We start from the raw sequence: 19,109 nt of genomic DNA, 5'->3' as shown, positions 1-19,109 counted from the left end.
AGATCTGCTTGGAGGTTAGGTCTTTCTTGAGTGGAATGAAAAAAAAAGGAAAATTAGGGTCAAGCAAATATAGAAGTCTCAAACACTCCACCCCATTCTGAAATGTTACCTAAAAGTATTATTTAAGTGTAAAATACGCCACTGTTGTTCTTGTCGTTTTTACTAACATTTCTACGTGTCATATATGAGTGAGAGTACAATTATAGTATCTAGAGAAATGTCGAGTTTTAATTAAAGAAGAGGGCATATAAGTAGGTAGTACTGTCCACATATGTCCATGTTTTATACAACAGGTGTTTAGAGAGGTAACATGAAAAATACAATATAGGCAGTTGCCAAAAGTTTTGTTCTACAAACTACATTTACATGTAAACCATTGGTATTTTCGAATAGTACAGAATAGCCCATTTTTATTTTTTACCTCAACATCATGACAATGTGATTATCAAACACTGACTACAAGCAATTGTTTTGGAAACAATAGTTGTCCAAAATGAGGTAATCTGAGCCTTAGAGACATTGTTGCCATATCATATACAATTACAAAGTTATTCACCTTTAATTCTACAAACAAAAAATCATTCAGTTGACAGAATAGGACAGGTTTTTGAAAGATTTCCAGGAGGTCTTACAGAACAAGAAGTACGGGTATATCCAACATAGGCAAGAAGATCAAGATATTTTCCAACCATTTTGCTGCTTTCACTTTGAAATCCACAATTTTTGTTTGTGAATTCTAACTTCACTTCACTACACAACATTGGTCCCTGAACTGTAACTTGAACAAAACACAGTTCAACAAGGCACCTTAGTTTAAATCTAAGTATTGAGAATTCCCTTATTTAGTTATGTACACGTCAGATGGTAAACAAATAACATGGAAAAATAGTTCTTATTTCTCATATGTTAGAGGGGAAAGTTGAGAAAGAAAATCAGGATGTGTTCCCAAATGCAAGTACCATAACATACATATCTATACACATGCAATAAGTGAGACTCCCAACTTTACTACATGACAAGCTGACAGTCTCTTATTAGTAGAAAAAAATACTGATACAACATGTTTCCCAAAAGTGTAAATACAGTTTTGCAGATCTATCCACAGAGCCTCTTAACTCCCTTACAATGATGTTCAAGAACCTATCACATTTTAATTGTACTATACATGTCAAAGGGTAAAAAAATACAATGAAAAAGTAGTTTTTTCTTACTCAAATGACGAGGGGATTGTTGAGAGAGTATGAGGAAAATGTGTTCAAATACAAATACCATAACATATATATGTATACACATGCAATAGGCAGAACTTAAAATTGTACCATACATGTGAAAGATTGAAGAAGTACCATTTATTTATCTATTTATTTTTTTATTCATCTTTAGGGTAGTCCCTTCAGCTGATTTCCAACCATGGAAAAATATCTTTTCTTACTCAGATGTTAAAGGGAAAAGTTGAGAGAGAGAGTATCATAACAAATTGTCTTCAAATACAAATACCATAACATATATATTTATAAACATGCAATTTATCTATTATTTCATTTAGTACCAATAGCCGGAACCCCCTACTCTATACAAAATGAATGGTTTCCTCCGAGTTGCCATTTCCGTCTAAGTCTCGCAGAAGTTCGGCGAGGTCGTCACACGTCCGCACAATGTCCTTGTTCTTGAGGAGGGTCTAGAAGAGAAGAACACAGAGAGTTGTTTGTTTTTCTTATCGATTTGCACAAAAACCTGAAGTCCTGCTGCAGTACCATAGAAAGCAGCTAGGGGGCCCATAATCTAATGATTTCTTCATTCTGCCAACATATACCAACTATCATAAAGATCCATCCACGGCTTCTTGTGTTATACTGTTCACAAACACACAGACACACACAAAAAAGAATCTTCCCTGCAAAGGTAACAAAGACATGCCCAATCTTACTGTCTACAACACAAAGGAAGGATGGCTGCAGTTTACAAGTGAACTGCTAGAGGGCAGTTCTGCACGCACCTTTCTGATGGCTTCTATCATGTTGTCCAGTCGACAGACTTCGGTTTCTGCCTTCTCCTGGTTGGCCTCGTGAGTCTTCATCTGCAGACACATGTCAATCAAATTACTGTAAATTCATTTAAAATGCTGATTTCTGAACCCTGGGACCAGAACCATAAACTAATTTAGGAAGTGCTTCCCACTGTGGCCTTGCTGCAGTTTGAAAGGTGGAGTTTATTGAGAGAGTAACTTGTGTTGGTGGTGACTACTAAGTATCTTAGCCAGGCCTCCACCGATGTGAACACCACGACAGTCAGTAGCAAACTGACTCTGGTAGTTACGTTAGCCGAATTTATTGGGTGATTTTAAAGTACAATCTTGGTCTATAAGTTCGCAGAAGCTCGAGGGAGAAAATAGAGTGTTCCCAGCGGTTTAAGTTTGTGTTTGAGACAATACTGTAAATGCATTTAAGTTCTTGTGTTTTTTATTTTGTGCTAAAGGGAAAATGGAGTGTTTGCAGTGGTTGGCAGCAGTGCTATTATACATACTGCTACAGTATTGGACAAAAATGTGTGCGGTGGTTTTAAGTTTGGGGTGGTTTTAAGTTCGCGGTGAAAAAGTCGCCGCGAAAACCGCGAACATATAACCACCACAAACACAACGCACTAACCACCTGGGTAAAGGGTCCGGACCAGTTTTAGACTGGTCAATTGGTGGCACTTGAACCCCACTGTTACACTACTGCAAACTCCTGGCTCCCAGGGATCAAACCTGGGCCCGCCAGTCCACAGGCCACACGCCTTAACCACTAGGCTAAAGGGTCCAGACCAGTTAGACTGGTCAGTTGGTGGGGCTTGAACCCCACTGTAACAACTTTATGAGGAAAAAAGTACAGGAGGAAGTAAGATTGTTGGTTACCCTTCTGTTAGCTGTGGCCAGAACCTGGGTCATCTCCTCCTCTTTGTCCATCACTTTCAGCCGCAGATCTTGCACCTGAGATGGGGGGGAAAACAGGGGGCTGTCAGTTATAGATAAAGATGGACGCACAAGAAAGCACTACATCCCCACAGTCTGCTCCAAATCTAAATCTGTTTCCTTATAAAGAGACCTTTAAAAAAACAAACAAGGAAGATTAATATCAACAATCCAATCATAACGGTTTAAATGTAAGAATAAATGCCCATCCCCACTAACATACTGTATCATGTCACCTCTGCTTTTAAGGAGACCTTCACACAAAAAAAGAGACAGAAATGAAGAAAAAAATGAGACAGAAAGGAACAAAAGATAAACCCCAGAAATGAAATCATAACTGTTTGTCATGTTCCATGTCTCCCTGAAAACAAACAAATCCTGTCACCTCTGCCTTCAGGGCAATCCTCTCTCTGACCAGAGTGACCTCCGACCCCCCGGTGTCCCCATGATGCGACCTTTGACCCAGCGCTGACTCTAACTCCTCCTGAAGTATTCGGTTCTTCTCCTCGTGGGAGCGCAGCCTGACTCTGAGCTTCTCCAGCTCCGCGGTCTGCTTCTGTTACCATAGAAACACAACGGTAACCATAGAAACACTATAGTAAAAAGAGTAACCATAGCAACGCAAAAGAGCATATCATCACACCAAGGCTCTCCAGCTTGTCTGTCTGCTTCTGTAACCATAGAAACACCATGGCAACCACAGATGGTTACCATGACAACAGCAAAGCCAAGGTGAATATCATTACCATTGCAACTCTAGGGCAACAGGACGTGGCAAGGTGACAAAAAACATGTTATTGCTATGGAAACAGTGTAGAAACTGCTGCTTACCACCTTTACCTTGCAGGTGGCCTGTGCTACCATGGCAACAACACACCTGTATATTCTCACCTGGCCTGTACAATCTTACCTTGCATGTGGCCTGTGCGTCGCTCAGACTGCCCATGTTCTCAGACAGCTGGCTCAGTTTGTCCTTGCTGTACTCCAGGGCCGTCTGCACGGCCGCTAACTCCTCTCGCTTCAGGTTCAGCTCTACACGCAGCTTCTCCTCTCTGAACATGCATAAAATAACGTTTACGTACAAAACTGGAGTTTTACGCTTTACTGGTAAAGCAAAACAAACAAGAGCAATCTATCACTCAAAAGTCAAAACCGCAGCATGTCAGATTTAGCTCTAGAAGCAGTTTCTCCTCTCTGTGCACAATGAAAGAAATTGGCGGTTAGCTTATAGCAGGGCTGGAATCCTGGGCGCGTGTTATGCACTTTTGTTCACCCAAAATTGGAGCTGTGCACTCAGTTTCTGACTGTGGGTGCACCAAGATATTTGCCTATCATACTGTATATCATACACTAGTATACAGCATATTCTTGACATTTAAGTGCAAAAACAGTATAAAGTTCATTGTAAAACTCGGATGGTTACAATTTTAAAGTTAGCTATAGAATTTTTGACTGACTTTTTACTTATTTTATATTGTGCACCCAAAATATTTCGTGTGCACCTAGATTTCTAGGTTGGGTGCACCAACCATATGCAGTGCACCAATTTGTCAAAATGAATTTCGAGCCTGTTACAGGGTGTGAGTGTTTATTGTTTATTTATTGGTTCGGCATGTTGCCAGGGTTACCCAACTAGCCAGAGGCTATTACTAAGGGCGAACCCATGTGCGGCCGACTGTAGGTTTTGGACCATCGCACACCGGGGCATGCCCCTACTCTTTTTCGAAAGGTGTTTATTGTTATCCTGGGATCCTCCCATACTAGCTCCGTTTCACTCCTCTCATCCACTCCCTGCAGACCATTCTGGTGTCTGCCCCAATCTAAATGTTTGGCAATATATACAGGGCTCAAAATACTGGGTGCATGTGCACCCGTGTGCACCCAAAATTGGAGCTGTGCATCTATTTTTTGACTTGCACCTAGATATTTTTGTAGACTATAGCATAAAGGTGCCATTGTTTACTAGTAAACAGTATCAGAAAAAGTAATAGAACCCTTTATTGTGGTGTGTTTCTTTCTGTGCACCTAATTCGCTTGGTTGGGTGCACCAGTGCACCTATTTCCAAAAATGAATTTCGAGCCCTGATATATCATCGATTCTACAGTAGGTTTAAGAAGGACTGACAGAGGCTTTTGAGTCAACTTCCTACTAAAAAACAGGCTTTGACATTGCCTGAGAACTTTCTATCATAAGTCACTTCGCTGTTCAATGTCATCCACAAAAGCTGACCTAATGAGGCAATATCTTCAAATCTCCTCAGTCGGGCTTTTCAAAAACAAGGATGCATGTTGTAAACTTGAACTTTGCCCTCTCACCTCTGCTCCGACTGTATGAGGTCAGAGGTGACATCGTGGATGGTGTCGTCGTGGTCCTGGTGGATTCGACCCAGCTTACGTTTCAAGGTCATACTGGAGACAAACAAGGTCATTTAGTTCATGAATTTGATGAACCAACAGTAACAAGGCATTTGGGCTAAAACAGGCTTAATCACTGTGATTATATCAAACTATGTCTTATAAAAGTGACATTCAGGAACTTGAGACAAAACACATACTTCTCCTTTTGAAGGTCACTCAGTGCAAGGTCACTGGCTTTCTCCAGCATCTTCATCATCCCGAGTACCCTGGTCACAAGATCACTCACAGCCTCAGTCTGGGCCACCAGGCTCTGCTCTGATTGGTCAGGAGTCTTCTCCTCCCCAGGTTCCTCATCAGAGGTGCTCTCTGATAGGTCAATTGTGTCTGATATGGTGGCAAGAAAAATATGAATTTGCTTGTTAATGTGATGGCACACAATACACTGGCATTCCATATGGTTTACATGGCCTTAGATAACTGATGTGTCTGGCCATGGGGTAAGTACACCTCCGGAGCTCCATGAAAAATGGAGGTTGTATTTTACACAAGTACAAACAAGAAAACAAACCAACTGTAGGTGGTCTTGTCATTAGGTTTTTGACTTATAATCTAAAGGTTCTGGGTTTGAATTCCTGGCAGGTCTCAATATTGTGCTTGGGAAAGGCCATTTACCAATATTTCTTTACCAACTCGAGTCCATTCCTGTGTGAGTGGTTCAAACGTTACAGTCTGTTCTTACAGACCTTGTACATACTGTACAAAACTGGTGTTACAGTGCACTGGTTATGCATCACCAACCAACCAACCAACAAACAAACAAACAAACAAACAAACAAACAGACCCCGTGTGCCCTGCTCTCCTGTTGACGCAGCGTTGCCCTTGTCAGGCCGTGGCGATGGCGTCCCTATGACCTTCTCTCGTACCGCGTACATGATCGAAGAAACCAGCGACACCGCTCTAGCCGGCGTGACCATAGAACTGCTACCGGGCGCGCTTTTAGCTGGTGTTGCCAAGGCAACAGCTGGCGTCTGTTCAGCCTTTTCCCCGTTGCCAATTCTGGCCTGTAGGCTGCTGGCCAGCCCTTCCAGCCGACCCCGGACGGCACCCAGCTCTTCGCGGGTGGCCTGCATCTCCTGGCCCTGCTGCAGCAGCATGTGGTGGGCCGAGGTCTTGATGCTGTCCAGCTCCTGAAGGGTTTCTGATAGCTTCGTTCTGAAAACAGAGAAGAAAGATTAAATCTTTGCCATGACAAGAAAAATAAAATTAATTGTGCTGTTTCATTGTACTACCCCACATTAGGTTTCACTGATTTTTTCCCACACTCTTAGCCTTTTTGTGTGCAAGCTCTGCTGAATCTTAGACCCTGTAAGAAGAGTAACCTCAAAACTTGACAATAGCATGGATAAAGACTATGTTTATTCAATTATTGATAACGATTTTGATGTACAGATCTGCTATTGCTTTGCATATATTGTTGTACTGCACCAAATATCAAGACAATCCACCCAGCCATCCTCAGGTTATCGTTTTGGCAGACAGACGGACATACACACACTAAGACAGACAGACACAGTGACAAACGCTAAGGAAAACGCAACCTTCTTTCGAAGGCACTCGACAAATAAAAACATACTCAAGTGAAAGTAACGTACTTGAGTTCCTTAAAGACAAGTGAAAGTAACGTACTTGAGTTCCTTAAAGACTAGTGAAAGTGAAAGTAACCTACTTGAGTTCCTTAAAGACTAGTGAAAGTGAAAGTAACCTACTTGAGTTCCTTAAAGACTAGTGAAAGTAACCTACTTGAAGTCCTTAAAGACAAGTGAAAGTGAAAGTAACCCAGTTGAGTTCCTTAAAGACAAGTGAAAGTGAAAGTAACCTACTTGAGTTCCTTAAAGACAAGTGAAAGTAACGTACTTGAATTCCTTAAAGACAAGTGAAAGTGAAAGTAACGTACTTGAGTTCCTTAAAGACAAGTGAAAGTGAAAGTAACGTACTTGAGTTCCTTAACATTTCCCTGGAGAGACACCAGTGCCTCCTGCCTCTCCTCGCATTCCTTCTGGAACTTCTCCGCCTTCTGCGTCTCCCGTAGCAACGCCTCCTCCGTCTCACGGAGGGACTCCGACTGAGTGTCTCTCTCCGCTTCGTGGAACGCCAGCTGTTCGTGGTATTGTGCCTCGCTGGCCTGGGAAAACAAACAAACAAACAAACAAATAAATAAATGAAAATCACAAATAGATAGAAGCCAAAATACTGAGCCTTACCGTCATGTGAGGATAAACAAACAAACATACATTAAATCAAAGAAACACAGCTGTTTATGGTACTGGGCTTCGCTGGCCTGGGAGGATAAACAAACAAACAAACAAACAAACAAACAAACAAACAAACATTTAAAACTGAGCCACGCTGGACTGGGACAATAAAAACTATAAAGGTAAAGCACGCCAAAAATAGTTACTCAAGCAACTGGATAAAGTTTTGAAACAGTCACTGACGAAAGTTAGCGGATGCTGTCTGAAAAGTCGCTGACAAAACATAGCAAATGCTGTCTGAAATGTCTGTTTCAAAACTTTATCCAGTTGCTTGAATAACTATTTTTGGCATATCTTATTACCTGGATGTCTAACCTTCATCAACATATATAGGTAAAGCAGTCATCCTCAATTGAGGTGAAGCATAACACCTTTTAAAGTAGGTAGCGGTAGTGCAATGTGGCTCCTTGCAGTTTTAGACGGTACTGCAGGCTCTCACCTCTAGCTGTTCCCTACATCTGTACAGCTCTGCTTGGAGTGCCTCCTTTTGTTCCAGCTCCTGCTTCTGTTGCTTAGCAACCCGCTCGTTCTCCTCCATGATGGACAGGCAGTTCTCAAGGTCGTGGCGCAGCTGTTCTCGCTCCTGATTGGCTGTCTGAAGGTCGTTGGAAGTTGTCTCCATTTCCATACCAAACCTGTGAAAACATCAAGTTAGCAACGACGCAAGTTGTAAACAAAAACAAGCCATCAGAGATGGCAGACTTCGCCCTCTTACCCATACTGCTTTGTGAACTTTTCCACCGACAAATGTAGTAACACTGAGGATGTGTGGTGTAAATTGGGAATCAGATTCACACTTACAAAGCTGTAACATCTTTGATATAATTCACACTTCCATTCACTGTACAGGTAGATTCTCGTAGTTGTAGATCACCAACTTGTCTTGTTTACGTCCATTTTTCTTTTATCTACTTTGTATTTATGTATTACGTATTGTGTCTTTACTATTGTTATATCTATGTTATTGAGTAGAAGGCTCTACATAAGCAATCGTGCTTGTTGCCTGATACTCATCAAATAAATATGAATAAAATAAAAAAAGTCTTACCTTTCAAACTCAGCATCCAGTTGTTCATTCATCTTAGACAGTTTTGACTCAGACTCCTTCAGCCTGTGGGAAAGACAGATTCATTTATTTGGCACCTACAGTAAGACTTTGGTAATATATGGCCTTCTATTTCATTCATACAAACTTGTATCAGTGAGCTAGCCTGGGTGCCATACAAGTACTATCGGGGCTCCTACACTCGCTACCCTGCCAAATTCCGACCAAAGATTCAAATTCCAGATCGAACCATGTCAAGCAATCCCATACAATTTTTTTTCAGACGGGTGTGACTGTATCAATCCCCACCCTTGTAACTGTTAGTGGGCTTGCAATCCACACCCCTGTATATGTAGTGGATTAGCCCTCCCCACCCCTGTACCATTAGTGGACTAGCCCTCCCCACACCTGTACCGTTAGTGGACTAGCCCTACCTGTCCTGTAGCGTCTCGTTCTCCATCTCCTGCAGACTGAGCGTTGCCTGGAGACCGACCAGCTCCGCCCCCCTCTCCTCCGCCTCCCTCTGCAGGGCCTCGCAGCGCGACGCAGCTTCCTGCAGCTTCAAACGGGTCTCCTCTTCAGCTGCAGAGAAATGGATTAAAAAAAACATCCAAGTTTAAATCTCCAAAACCCCGCTTGGCTACCATCACGAAGGGGGGATGTCCACAACAGAACACTCACAGCGCATGTTTGACATTTCATTACCTTATTGTGTCCGTCTGTTAAATGCAAATGATAATGTTTCAACAGTTCGTTATTGGTGTCTAGTTACATGGTGAATAATAACGATGAATTTTAAATTTGTAATGTTTTGTAAAGACCTGATTAAATATGTAGGACATGTATGTACGAAAACCACAATTCAGCATTTGTGCTGCAATGGTCTTTTTCTATGGAATAAACCATCTCTCTCTCATGTCTCTTCACTTGACATTTAATATGTGTTGGTAGAAGTCATTCAAGTTGAACTGTCATTGCCAACACAAAAATTGGATTTACCCAAATTTTCAACTGATCAGTTCCAGTCTTTGTTAAGGAATGAGCAATCCACTCCTTCAGTCGAAAATTTGAGTGAGTTTAATTTTTGTGTTGGCAAACTTAAGTTCAGCTTTCATCCAGAAGTTTAAATCTTCGTCCACAAAGCTTACAACCAGGAGTTTGCAAATCCCAAACGTCAGGGAAATACCCCCACCCTCCAAGTATTCCTTGCTGTTTCTGTAGCAGGGTATACTTTTACAGGGAGAGATTGCAACTGGCAATCCCGTCCCCTTCAACCAGTCTTTCAGAAGGAACGTAAAATGGAGGTCCAATGATTGAGGAGATGCCCCCATTTTATGTCCCTTCTACTGGTAAAATAAATAAACAAACAAACAAACATAAATAAACAAATGTAGACGACCTACCCACAGTAAGAAGTGCGACGTCTGCACTCAGGTCCGAAACCTGGGACATCGCTGAGAACAGGTCCTCATTGGTCTGAAACAATAAACCAATTGGAGGCTAGAGACATTCAACCAATCAGAGGTGAGAAACATTCAACCAATCAGAGGTGAGAAACACTCAACCAATCAGTAATGTTATAACAGCGTAAAGCCAGCAACTTGGCTAAATTAGGTTAAAGACTCTTTAACAGAGACTACTATCAAAGACATACCAGAACTGCAAATTAAAATAAACTCAAACTTGTTTGGTTTATTGACTGACACAACAGCGCAAGGGATCCAAGTGAGTAACTGTACGGTAGTGTAGTCTTCACACCGATTCATTTGACTTTTGGCATAGTTTAGCTAGGGATCTGTACTTAAACTTTAAAAAATTTTAAAATCCCTGCGATAATGAAGGAATTTATGACATTTTATCCCACCTGGCTTTCTTTTCTTGTAGCATCTTCAGCTTCAAACTTCAATCTTTGATTTTCTGCTAGCATCGTTTGTTCGCGGTCGTCAAGCTCTTTTGTGCGCTGATCACAATCCACCCTCAGACGCTCCAGCTCCCCCCTCTCCTGAAGTAGACTCTCCTGGTCCTTCTCGACGTTGCCTACGATGTTCTGGAGATGCTCGGTGCACTCCTTGCTCAGTTTAGTGTTATCATCCTGTTGGAGACAAATACAAGGGTGAACGAGTTGCCACCAAGTATTATAAGTAGGGACATCCTCTTTAGATAGCTTTCAGTAGTAGAAATACTAAAGCTGTGGTCCAAAAAAGGAATATAACCTTTTGTCGTACTTTATTGAATGTAGTACTTGTTTGAAATTTTGAAGTTATATTTTGTAGCTACAGAATTACAGGTTGACGAACGAGAGGCAGTAGCGTTTAACTTTGAAATTATGCTTTGCTGACATTTAACTTTATTTAATCCGCCTGTACAACAAGGCACCTCAGTAATACCCATACTGTTAGTTTGTTTACCAATGAAGATGTTTCTAGACGATTGGCTTTTGCTCTTATCTGTGTATGGATATTGGATATTTATGCGCTGTTACATGTTATGCTATGTTAAATGCGTATTGTTTTGATTAATTGTGGATGATGTTGTGTATAGTGCTTGTGTAAAAATCAACACAATTCAGCTTTTTTGTAACGCTGCAAGGTTGATTTAATAAACTGAATTGAATTTCATGTGGTGCAACCAAATTTTTTTCTGTGCACGTAATTGTTTTGCACCTATCTCCAAAAATGAATTTCGCGACCTGACTGGAATACGCACGCTCCACTCTACCTTATAAGGCTTACATTTGATACTTTTGTCTCCTCCATCTCCTGAAACAGGTTGATGTACACCTGCAGATCCTCCTCCAGCTGCATCATCTCCACCTGGCTCTGCTCCAGGTGCCGCCAGTACCGGTCACGCTCATGGGTCACTCGGGTCAGCTGCAGGGGAAAGGTCACAGGTCAGGTCATACAGGTCATAATGAAATGTCACAGGTCAGCTACATTATCTCCACCTGGCTCTGCTCCAGGTGCCGCCCGTACCGGTCACGCTCATGGGTCACTCAGGTCAGCTGCAGGGGAAAGGTCACAGGTCAAGTCATAATGAAATGTCACAGGTCAGCTGCATCATCTCCACCTGGCTCTGCTCAATGTGCCACCCGTACCGGTCCCGCTCATGGGTCACACGGGTCAGCTGGAGGGGAAAGGTCACAGGTCAGGTCACACAAGGTCATAACGAAAAGTCATAGGTCCAAGTCTTAATGCGTTGTGTGAAATGAAAAAGGACACACAGAAAGGGTAACACTTGTGTTATATGGAAAAATCATAGGTCAAGTAACATGGGTCAACTGTTAGGTGAAAGGTCACAGGTCAAATGGGTCGTATGAAAAGGGAAATAACCTATGACCAGGTATGATGATACATATCGTAGTGACATGACTTTGTTGAGAACATCACAAGTACAGTTTGAGATGACCCCCACCTCTTCCTTGTGTTGCTGGTAGGACCGAAGCAAGTCTTCCTCTAATTGGTTGTTCTTCCTCTGGAGCTGACCAATCAGAGCAGCTTGCTCCTCTTGGGTCTTCAGACTGTCCTCTCCTTGCTGGTAGAGAAGATGAAAACAAAGAAGAAAAGAATGAACTTTTAAAGAAATGAGACGATGAAATGCACTAACTGTAACAGTCAGTAGGAAGTAGAACCAGTCATAATTGCCCGGAGGCAGGTCATCAGAAAAAAAGGTTGGGTAGGTATGAACACCCTGGACATGTACCGAGAACTTTGTTATCCCGTAATTCCAAGTACAGAACTGGACATGGACCATGAACCAGCTTTCGTTCTACTATATGTTGTATGTTGTACCATAAATATGTAATGATATTTGTTGATAGAGTTGTCAAATCTTAAATGACTGTTTATCTCTGTTATATTGTATCTGACCCTTACCTCTTCCCTCATGACCTCAATTAAAAGCGGCCTTCGTGCCGATTTGAGCTTCTCATGAATAAGGTTCAAACAAACAAACATCCTTGCTATTTACTATGAAGTACAAGACAGACATTTTGTCCACCCTACCTGCATGGTTCTGGACATGTTCTGCACCAGGAGCTGCGAGTCCTGCAGTCGCTGCTCTGTTTCCTGCAGTCGGTCTGCAGACTTCTGCAGTTCTGCTGCAGCTGCTGCCTTCTCTGCAGTCAGCCTGGCAACCTCCGCTCTGCAACAAAAGCAACATGGCAATCAGAGATGGCAGACTTCACCCCCTTACCCACATTGCGTTGTAAATCTCCCAGCCCCAGATGGCATGGACAAAAAATAGCTGCTGTGAACATATATATTAACACTGCATTGCAACTCCTTTCCACAAGAGGCTGTGACTGGCTGACTGCTGAATGACCAAAAATCTAAACAGACCACTCATACTAGATAAAGTCTTGAGCAAATGTCTGGGGCAAAAGGGCCTAAGGTATTGTTATGGTCTCTCTTTCTCTTCTTCACACACACACTACACACAAGCACACGCACACAAACACTACATACAGACATGCACACATACACGGACGCATGCATGGATTCACACACAAAGACAGAGAGGTCATGTGAGGTCAGGTGAAGTGGAGGGGTTACCTGAGGTCAGCGTCGCTGTTCTCCAGCCTCTGTTTGAGGGTGTGCACTGATTGGCTGAGCTTGACGCGATCTTCGTTCAGCGCGCTGATGTCGTTTCTCAGCAGCTCATTGCTGATGGAGAGGGCCTGGGCGCGCCGGCGAAGACCAGCCTCGTCCAGGGCCGACAGACTGCAGGAACACGAACACACAACGGTTATGGTTAAGTTTGGTCTTATCCAGGGTTTTCACCATAATGTTTTTACTGCACATATAACTTTAAGGGTCAGGCACAGAAGGCCAGAATGCAGTGGCGTTGGTGGTCCTGCACCCCCCCCCCCCAGGATAATAAAAAAAATTCATAACCCCCTGAAATACACATTCCTAAATTTTGAGGAACAATTTTTTAAAATTTTCTGTCTGTTTTTTTAGCATTATTGTATAAAGCCAAATATTGATTTCCAAAAGAGATTTACGAAGGGTAACAAGGTTCTCCCTAGAAGGAAACACCCCTTTGCTGGTGTAACGCTATATCTGTATGCGTTTTTCAAGGTAAGATAAGGGTTAAAAAAAAGGGGAGTAGAAAAAAGGTAAAAGGAAAAGAGCACTGACTCCACAGTCTGGCTGTCCTCCGGCTTGTCTGGCTCTCCCGGTGTCATGGCTGTTCCTGTTGTCACGTGGGGAACCAAACCTGCAGGGGGGGCAAATTTCATGTCATTTTCATGGGGCAAAAGGAACAGCTGATGGGCATCACTTGAAAGTTCATCTGTCATTTTGAATCAAAGTTGAAGCCAGGGTAATTTCCAACACAAAACTTTTGACATATCAAATCCAGTCTTAGTCAAGGAATGAGCAATCTACTGCTTCTTATGGTCCACTGCTCACCGAGTCACGCGTTCTATATACATAACGTGACGTCACAGAAGCAGTGGATGCTCATTTCTCGACAAAGACTGGAGTTGATCAGTTGAAAATCTGGAATTCAATTTTTTGTGTTGAAACTAGGCATTACTTCAAAGCAAGCAACACAGAAAATGAAAAAATTCTGGCAGGTAATAAAAAGTTTTGTGCCGTGTGTGCTGAGGTCACTGACCTGGGGTGGTGGCTGTTCCCTCCTCCGTCACCCTGACAGGCGTCATCATCGTCTCCATGGCAACCTGTCGGACGGGCGTGGTTCCTATCGCCATAGCGACCAGGGCTGGAGGGGGCGTCGTCCCTGCCGCAACATCACAGAACTTTGTGGGGGTCATCTCCGTCTCCTTGGTTACTGTTGCCAGGGGTGACGTTCCTACTGCCCTGGCGACAACCCTGGCTGGTGTGGTTGCCGTGGCAACACTGACATGACTCTTTGGTGTCATTTCTGTCTCCCTGACAACCGTCGCCACGGGAGACGTAGCTGTAGCACTGTCTGCAAACTTCTTTGGTGTGGGCAGGGGTGAGCTTCCTGTATCCTTGGAAACTGTTGCTGTGGGTGCAGCTTCTGCATCTGTTGTTGCCATGGATGCTGTTTCTATGGTAATGTGCTGCTCCTGGCCATCAGCTGTTGCCATGGTTACGGTTTCCTCGGTTACCTGATGGTCCTGCTCGTGCAGGAACCGGAAGGCGCGGTCAATGACAGAGTGAGCGTCGCTCGTGGCAACGACCTCCATGCCCCGCCGCCCGGGCTCCGAGTCCGGAGCGTTTTCCCGCGGTCTGGCGGTCGGCTGGGCGGGAGAGGAGAAGGACAGGTCCGCCTGCAGCTGGGCTGCAATGCCTCGCAGGTTCCCCCAGGGGGCGCCGCACGGGCTGGCCTGGAGCTGATCGGCTGCACTGGAGATGATGTCATCAACAAACGCATCTACAGCTTCATCACCTGCAGTACCGGCTACTGGGCTAGGGGGAGCTGCAGCACCCACAGCTTCATCACTAAGGGTTGAATCACCTGCAGTACCGGCTACGGGGCTAGGGGGAGCTTCAGCGGACACAGCTTCATCATTGACGGTGGAGACACCTGCAGTACAAGCCTCTGGGCTAGAGGGCGCTTTGTTGGCAGTGGAGGTCCGTGACTCGCCCATCTTGCTGACAGTCATGTCTGTTGCCCGTAGCAACGGCGACGAGTACGAGAGGTCTGCCTGGAGCTCTGTTGCAATGTCACGCAAGTTTCGACAGGGGGAGCTTCCCGCTAGCTCGTCTTCAGACTGGCTCTCGTCTTCACTCAGCTCTCCGAATGTCTTGAACTGATCTTCTAAGACGTTTGTGACTGCTTGGGAAATGACCCCGTCCACGTATCTGCCAACGCTGGTGGAGAAGCCATCCTGACCTCCCCGCGCGGCCTCAGGTTTGGTACAGTCCGTTGTGGAAACAGATGCTTCGTCGGACGCTCCCATTCCATCTGCAGGGGGTGTGGGGTCACCTAACGTCTCCCTCACAAACGCTGACGCTTCCCCTAGGATCTGCATGGTATCTTCCTCCTCCTCGTATTTGTTTACCTCGTCGCCGGGGTAACCGGGAACAAACACCGACGGCATGTTGACCAGGTTCATGGTCTCATCGGTGTCGTCTGCGCGGGGTTCGAACCCGTAACCTCCTGGTTCCTTGCCCTGATGGTGACAGGGAGAGACAGTGATGGCTGGGATGTCGGGAACACACGAGTTGTGGGACTTCTCTTCTGCAGTTACTTCCTCCATGCTTGCTGCAGTTCCTTCTGCTGTCGCCAGGGGGCCTGTAGCGTGTCGCCAGGGTTTGGGTGAGCCAAGATGGATTAGTTTAGAATACATTTACCACTTGTAAACTTTACACTTATAAGACTGGAAACACAACATTAATTTTCCTTGGCCTTACTACAGTCCTTCAAAACCAAACCAATGTAGCTCCTGGTAGTTGGTACACCAAATTTGTATTGGTAATGGGGTTAGGCAGCATGGAGATGTTTTCTACTGTTTACTTACTTGGTTTATTGTCTTCCCCACCAGGACTCGACATGTGCAGCTGAGCTGCAGACTTTTCCTGCAGCTGGGCAGACTTTTCTTGCAGTTGTGCTGCAGGCTTTCCCTGCAGCAGTGCAGGGCTGTCTAGTGTCAGGTGTGCCAGCTGCTGCTGCAGTCGGAGGATCAACTGCTCTTTTTCCTGCAGGTCCTGAAACAATAGAAATAGTTATAAACAATTTACGAGCTATTTCCGCACACAAAGTCCCTCTCCTTATACCTCCTTTTACCCCTGGGAAAATCGGCCATGTATATATTTGTACAGGTTGACAGGGCCATCCAAGGAAAATAAAGGTTTCTACTCCACTCTACTCTACCTCGCCAACCAAATTTAGGTACCCATTTTTACACTTGGCTTCCCTAAGACACAACGTCTAGCCGGGAATAAAATCTGTGACCTCTCAATCTTGTGTCTGCTAGCCTAGTCACTCAGCTTATAATTCGACGTCACATTAGCAAAATATTGTTTATTGTTAGATCCAGTTATCCTTCAAAAGTTTGTAGAAATGCAGTTCTCAAAGGGATCACCTTCTGCAAAAAGTATGTAGTCTACAGTAATGAGGAACTTCTGAATGTCTCAACCCTGGGTTGCTCAGAATTGACCTTGTAGTACTTTTTGCAGTCCGGTTTCTTGTTTCTTTCTTTCGAAGCTGTACCTAAGAAGGTTCTTACCTTCTGTGCCTTGACTAGCTTCTCCTCCGGAGACGCCGGTAAGTGGTTCTCATCCTGGTAGATTTTCTGCGGTGTGTCGCTGGAGTGGAACCTGTCAGCAGTAGAGCAAAGTTTATCTTATTTCTGCATACCTACATCTTATGGCAGTGTTCTCGCCAGGCCTTTTCAGCATAGGGGCCCCCTATGCTGTGATTTGGACCCCCTATGCTGTGATCTGGACCCCTATGCTGTGTTTCAACCATTTTTTATCCCTCAAAATGCATGAAATAATGTCTCATTGGGTTATGAATTTACAAATTTTCCGGGGGAACATGCCGGACTCCCTACTCTGGTCATGTCTTCAGCACTCCATGCATGACTTGCACCACGTAAACTTGGCCTTCTGTACCTGACCCCTATGCTGTGAAAAAATTCTGGTGAGAACACTGTATGGGATGTTCCAGCAACCTCACATGTACAGTTGAGCTGCTGGTTCCAATCACTTGGTAAATGGAAGACCCTGGTTAAATCCTAATATCTAAGCTGTGACATTACCTGCACTAACCTGCATATACTATATAGAGGTGGTAATTCCAGTCCTACAATTTAGTACAAACAAACAATCAAACAAACAAACACACCCACCCAATGAAATGGACCCAGAAATGTGAGTGGCTTACCTGAGGCCCCTGAGTGGAGTTTTTGGCGCAGGCACGATGCCCGGTGTGGCCACGACACTCCGCCGTTTGGCCTGCTTGAAGACGCGCCCGCTGGAGGGGGTGTTCACGGTACCCAGAACCTGCCGACTCGGAGTCGTCGGGATAACCTGAAGGGAATATAGGACGCCCGTAAATAGTTGTTGTCCTTGTTTAACGTCTATTATATCGCTAGACGTGGTCTCTTGGTGCTGGGTTTCACATGGTTCACTCAGTTATGAGTAAATAGTTTCACATGGCTCCAAGTTAATTTTTTGGATATGGTGCACCTAACAGAAAAATCGAGTGCACAACATAAAATCAATCCAGTTTTGGAGAAGTGAAAGCTAAACCACATATGCTACTGGTAGGGACACATGAAATAGTACTAAAATATGCATGTTGATTTATCAGTTACACTTACAGTGTTAATATCATATATAATGCAGTATTGCATATCTTTTTTAAGATGGCAACAATTTTAATCCTACCCTGTAGGTCGTCCTAAAGAAAACTAAAGCATTCTATCATCATCATGTACATGCACTTCTCTGTACTCAAAGGTATCAAGCCTTCTGCAGAAAATTACATGTCCTTTTTGGCCTGTTTTGAAGATATTTTTTCCGACTTGAGAAATCCCTCGGAGTTGGAGCAAGTCAGAAAAAAAAAAACATCGAAGGGTTCCCATGTTTTCAAAACAGACCAAAAAGGACATGTAATTTTCTGCAGAAGGCTTGATACCATTTAAAGCTTTACAGTTTAACTGTATACTGCTGAAGTTTCTGAAAACACACGGAAGGAGTGTCTCACAGCACGTTAGATGACTGTACCTTGTCAAGTAACAAACTCAACTCTACACCAGTTAAATTTTACCCATAAAGACTGGAGAACTTTACGACGTCCCGAAATATTCGCGCTCTCAAATAATCATTCATAACTATGTAACCGCTGCACGAACATGTCTGCAAACATGCATACCGAATACTGTATGGCTTGTGAGCTTACGACTACAAGAATCCGGTTCGAAATGGTCTATGTAGATAATAAAATTGCCACGATAAAAACTTATGTACATATTTTTTCCAGTCAGACGCCATCTTGATTTTTCCTACCTGCTCCATATTTCTGTTCAGGTTTAGATCTGTATCCTGTGAAAAGAAACGACCTCTTCGTTCCACACAGAAGCAGGAACAAGCTCTTGAACAAGTTAGGTCATCTCCCGAACAATTTTCGGACAGAAAAACGGACAAATATCACTTTAAAAGCGAAAAATCGTCGCAAACACACAACTCCAAAGTCGCTGTTCACCAAATGTTTTTGAAACCTGTGTCCTGTCCGAACGCTGCGCGCTGATTGGTCAATTATGGCGGACGGTTCCAAAATACTAGGGGTGTTTTCTTTTACAAACTACCGTATCAAGGTACAAATGGAGTACAAATGATCCTGAAAAATACCTTTGCTTTAAAAATGTACTATTTTTGGAATAAATCTCCATAATAGTTTGATAAATCTGTTATTTAAACCACAAGAAATCACAACTTCAAGCTCGTAGGTGGACTAACCAAGTCTCGCGAGACTTTACAAAGCACTGCGAGACAGTACGAGACC

At 43.7% G+C, this 19,109-nt stretch overlaps 1 protein-coding gene across 2 annotated transcripts; it reads right to left on the bottom strand.

The window, feature by feature from the left end:
- Positions 1 to 200: 200 nt before the first annotated feature.
- LOC136425464 (putative leucine-rich repeat-containing protein DDB_G0290503) lies at positions 201 to 18,847 on the bottom strand. Of its 2 annotated transcripts, XM_066414343.1 has the most exons (25): positions 18,614 to 18,847; positions 17,487 to 17,632; positions 16,828 to 16,918; positions 16,120 to 16,306; positions 14,286 to 15,893; positions 13,805 to 13,883; positions 13,217 to 13,384; positions 12,668 to 12,806; positions 12,078 to 12,197; positions 11,399 to 11,536; positions 10,531 to 10,758; positions 10,070 to 10,142; positions 9,101 to 9,248; positions 8,670 to 8,732; positions 8,061 to 8,256; positions 7,627 to 7,647; positions 7,304 to 7,470; positions 6,151 to 6,521; positions 5,506 to 5,692; positions 5,267 to 5,359; positions 3,861 to 4,002; positions 3,336 to 3,506; positions 2,894 to 2,968; positions 1,997 to 2,077; positions 201 to 1,678 (listed from the first exon to the last, which is right to left on the bottom strand). In XM_066414343.1, the coding sequence occupies exons 1-25, from the start codon at positions 18,620 to 18,622 to the stop codon at positions 1,571 to 1,573; spliced, it is 4,809 nt and encodes a 1,602-aa protein (XP_066270440.1). In that variant the 5' UTR covers positions 18,623 to 18,847; the 3' UTR covers positions 201 to 1,570. The 2 variants fall into 2 exon arrangements, with proteins under 2 accessions (XP_066270440.1, XP_066270439.1); XM_066414342.1 differs by lacking the exon at positions 7,627 to 7,647 and having other exon boundaries at positions 7,304 to 7,491.
- Positions 18,848 to 19,109: the final 262 nt, after the last annotated feature.

This window comes from Branchiostoma lanceolatum, chromosome 19, assembly GCF_035083965.1.
Source record: "Branchiostoma lanceolatum isolate klBraLanc5 chromosome 19, klBraLanc5.hap2, whole genome shotgun sequence".
NCBI classification, from domain to species: domain Eukaryota; kingdom Metazoa; phylum Chordata; class Leptocardii; order Amphioxiformes; family Branchiostomatidae; genus Branchiostoma; species Branchiostoma lanceolatum.
The sequence above is the reverse complement of the archived record's forward strand: the minus strand, read 5'-3'. Positions and strand labels throughout refer to the sequence as shown.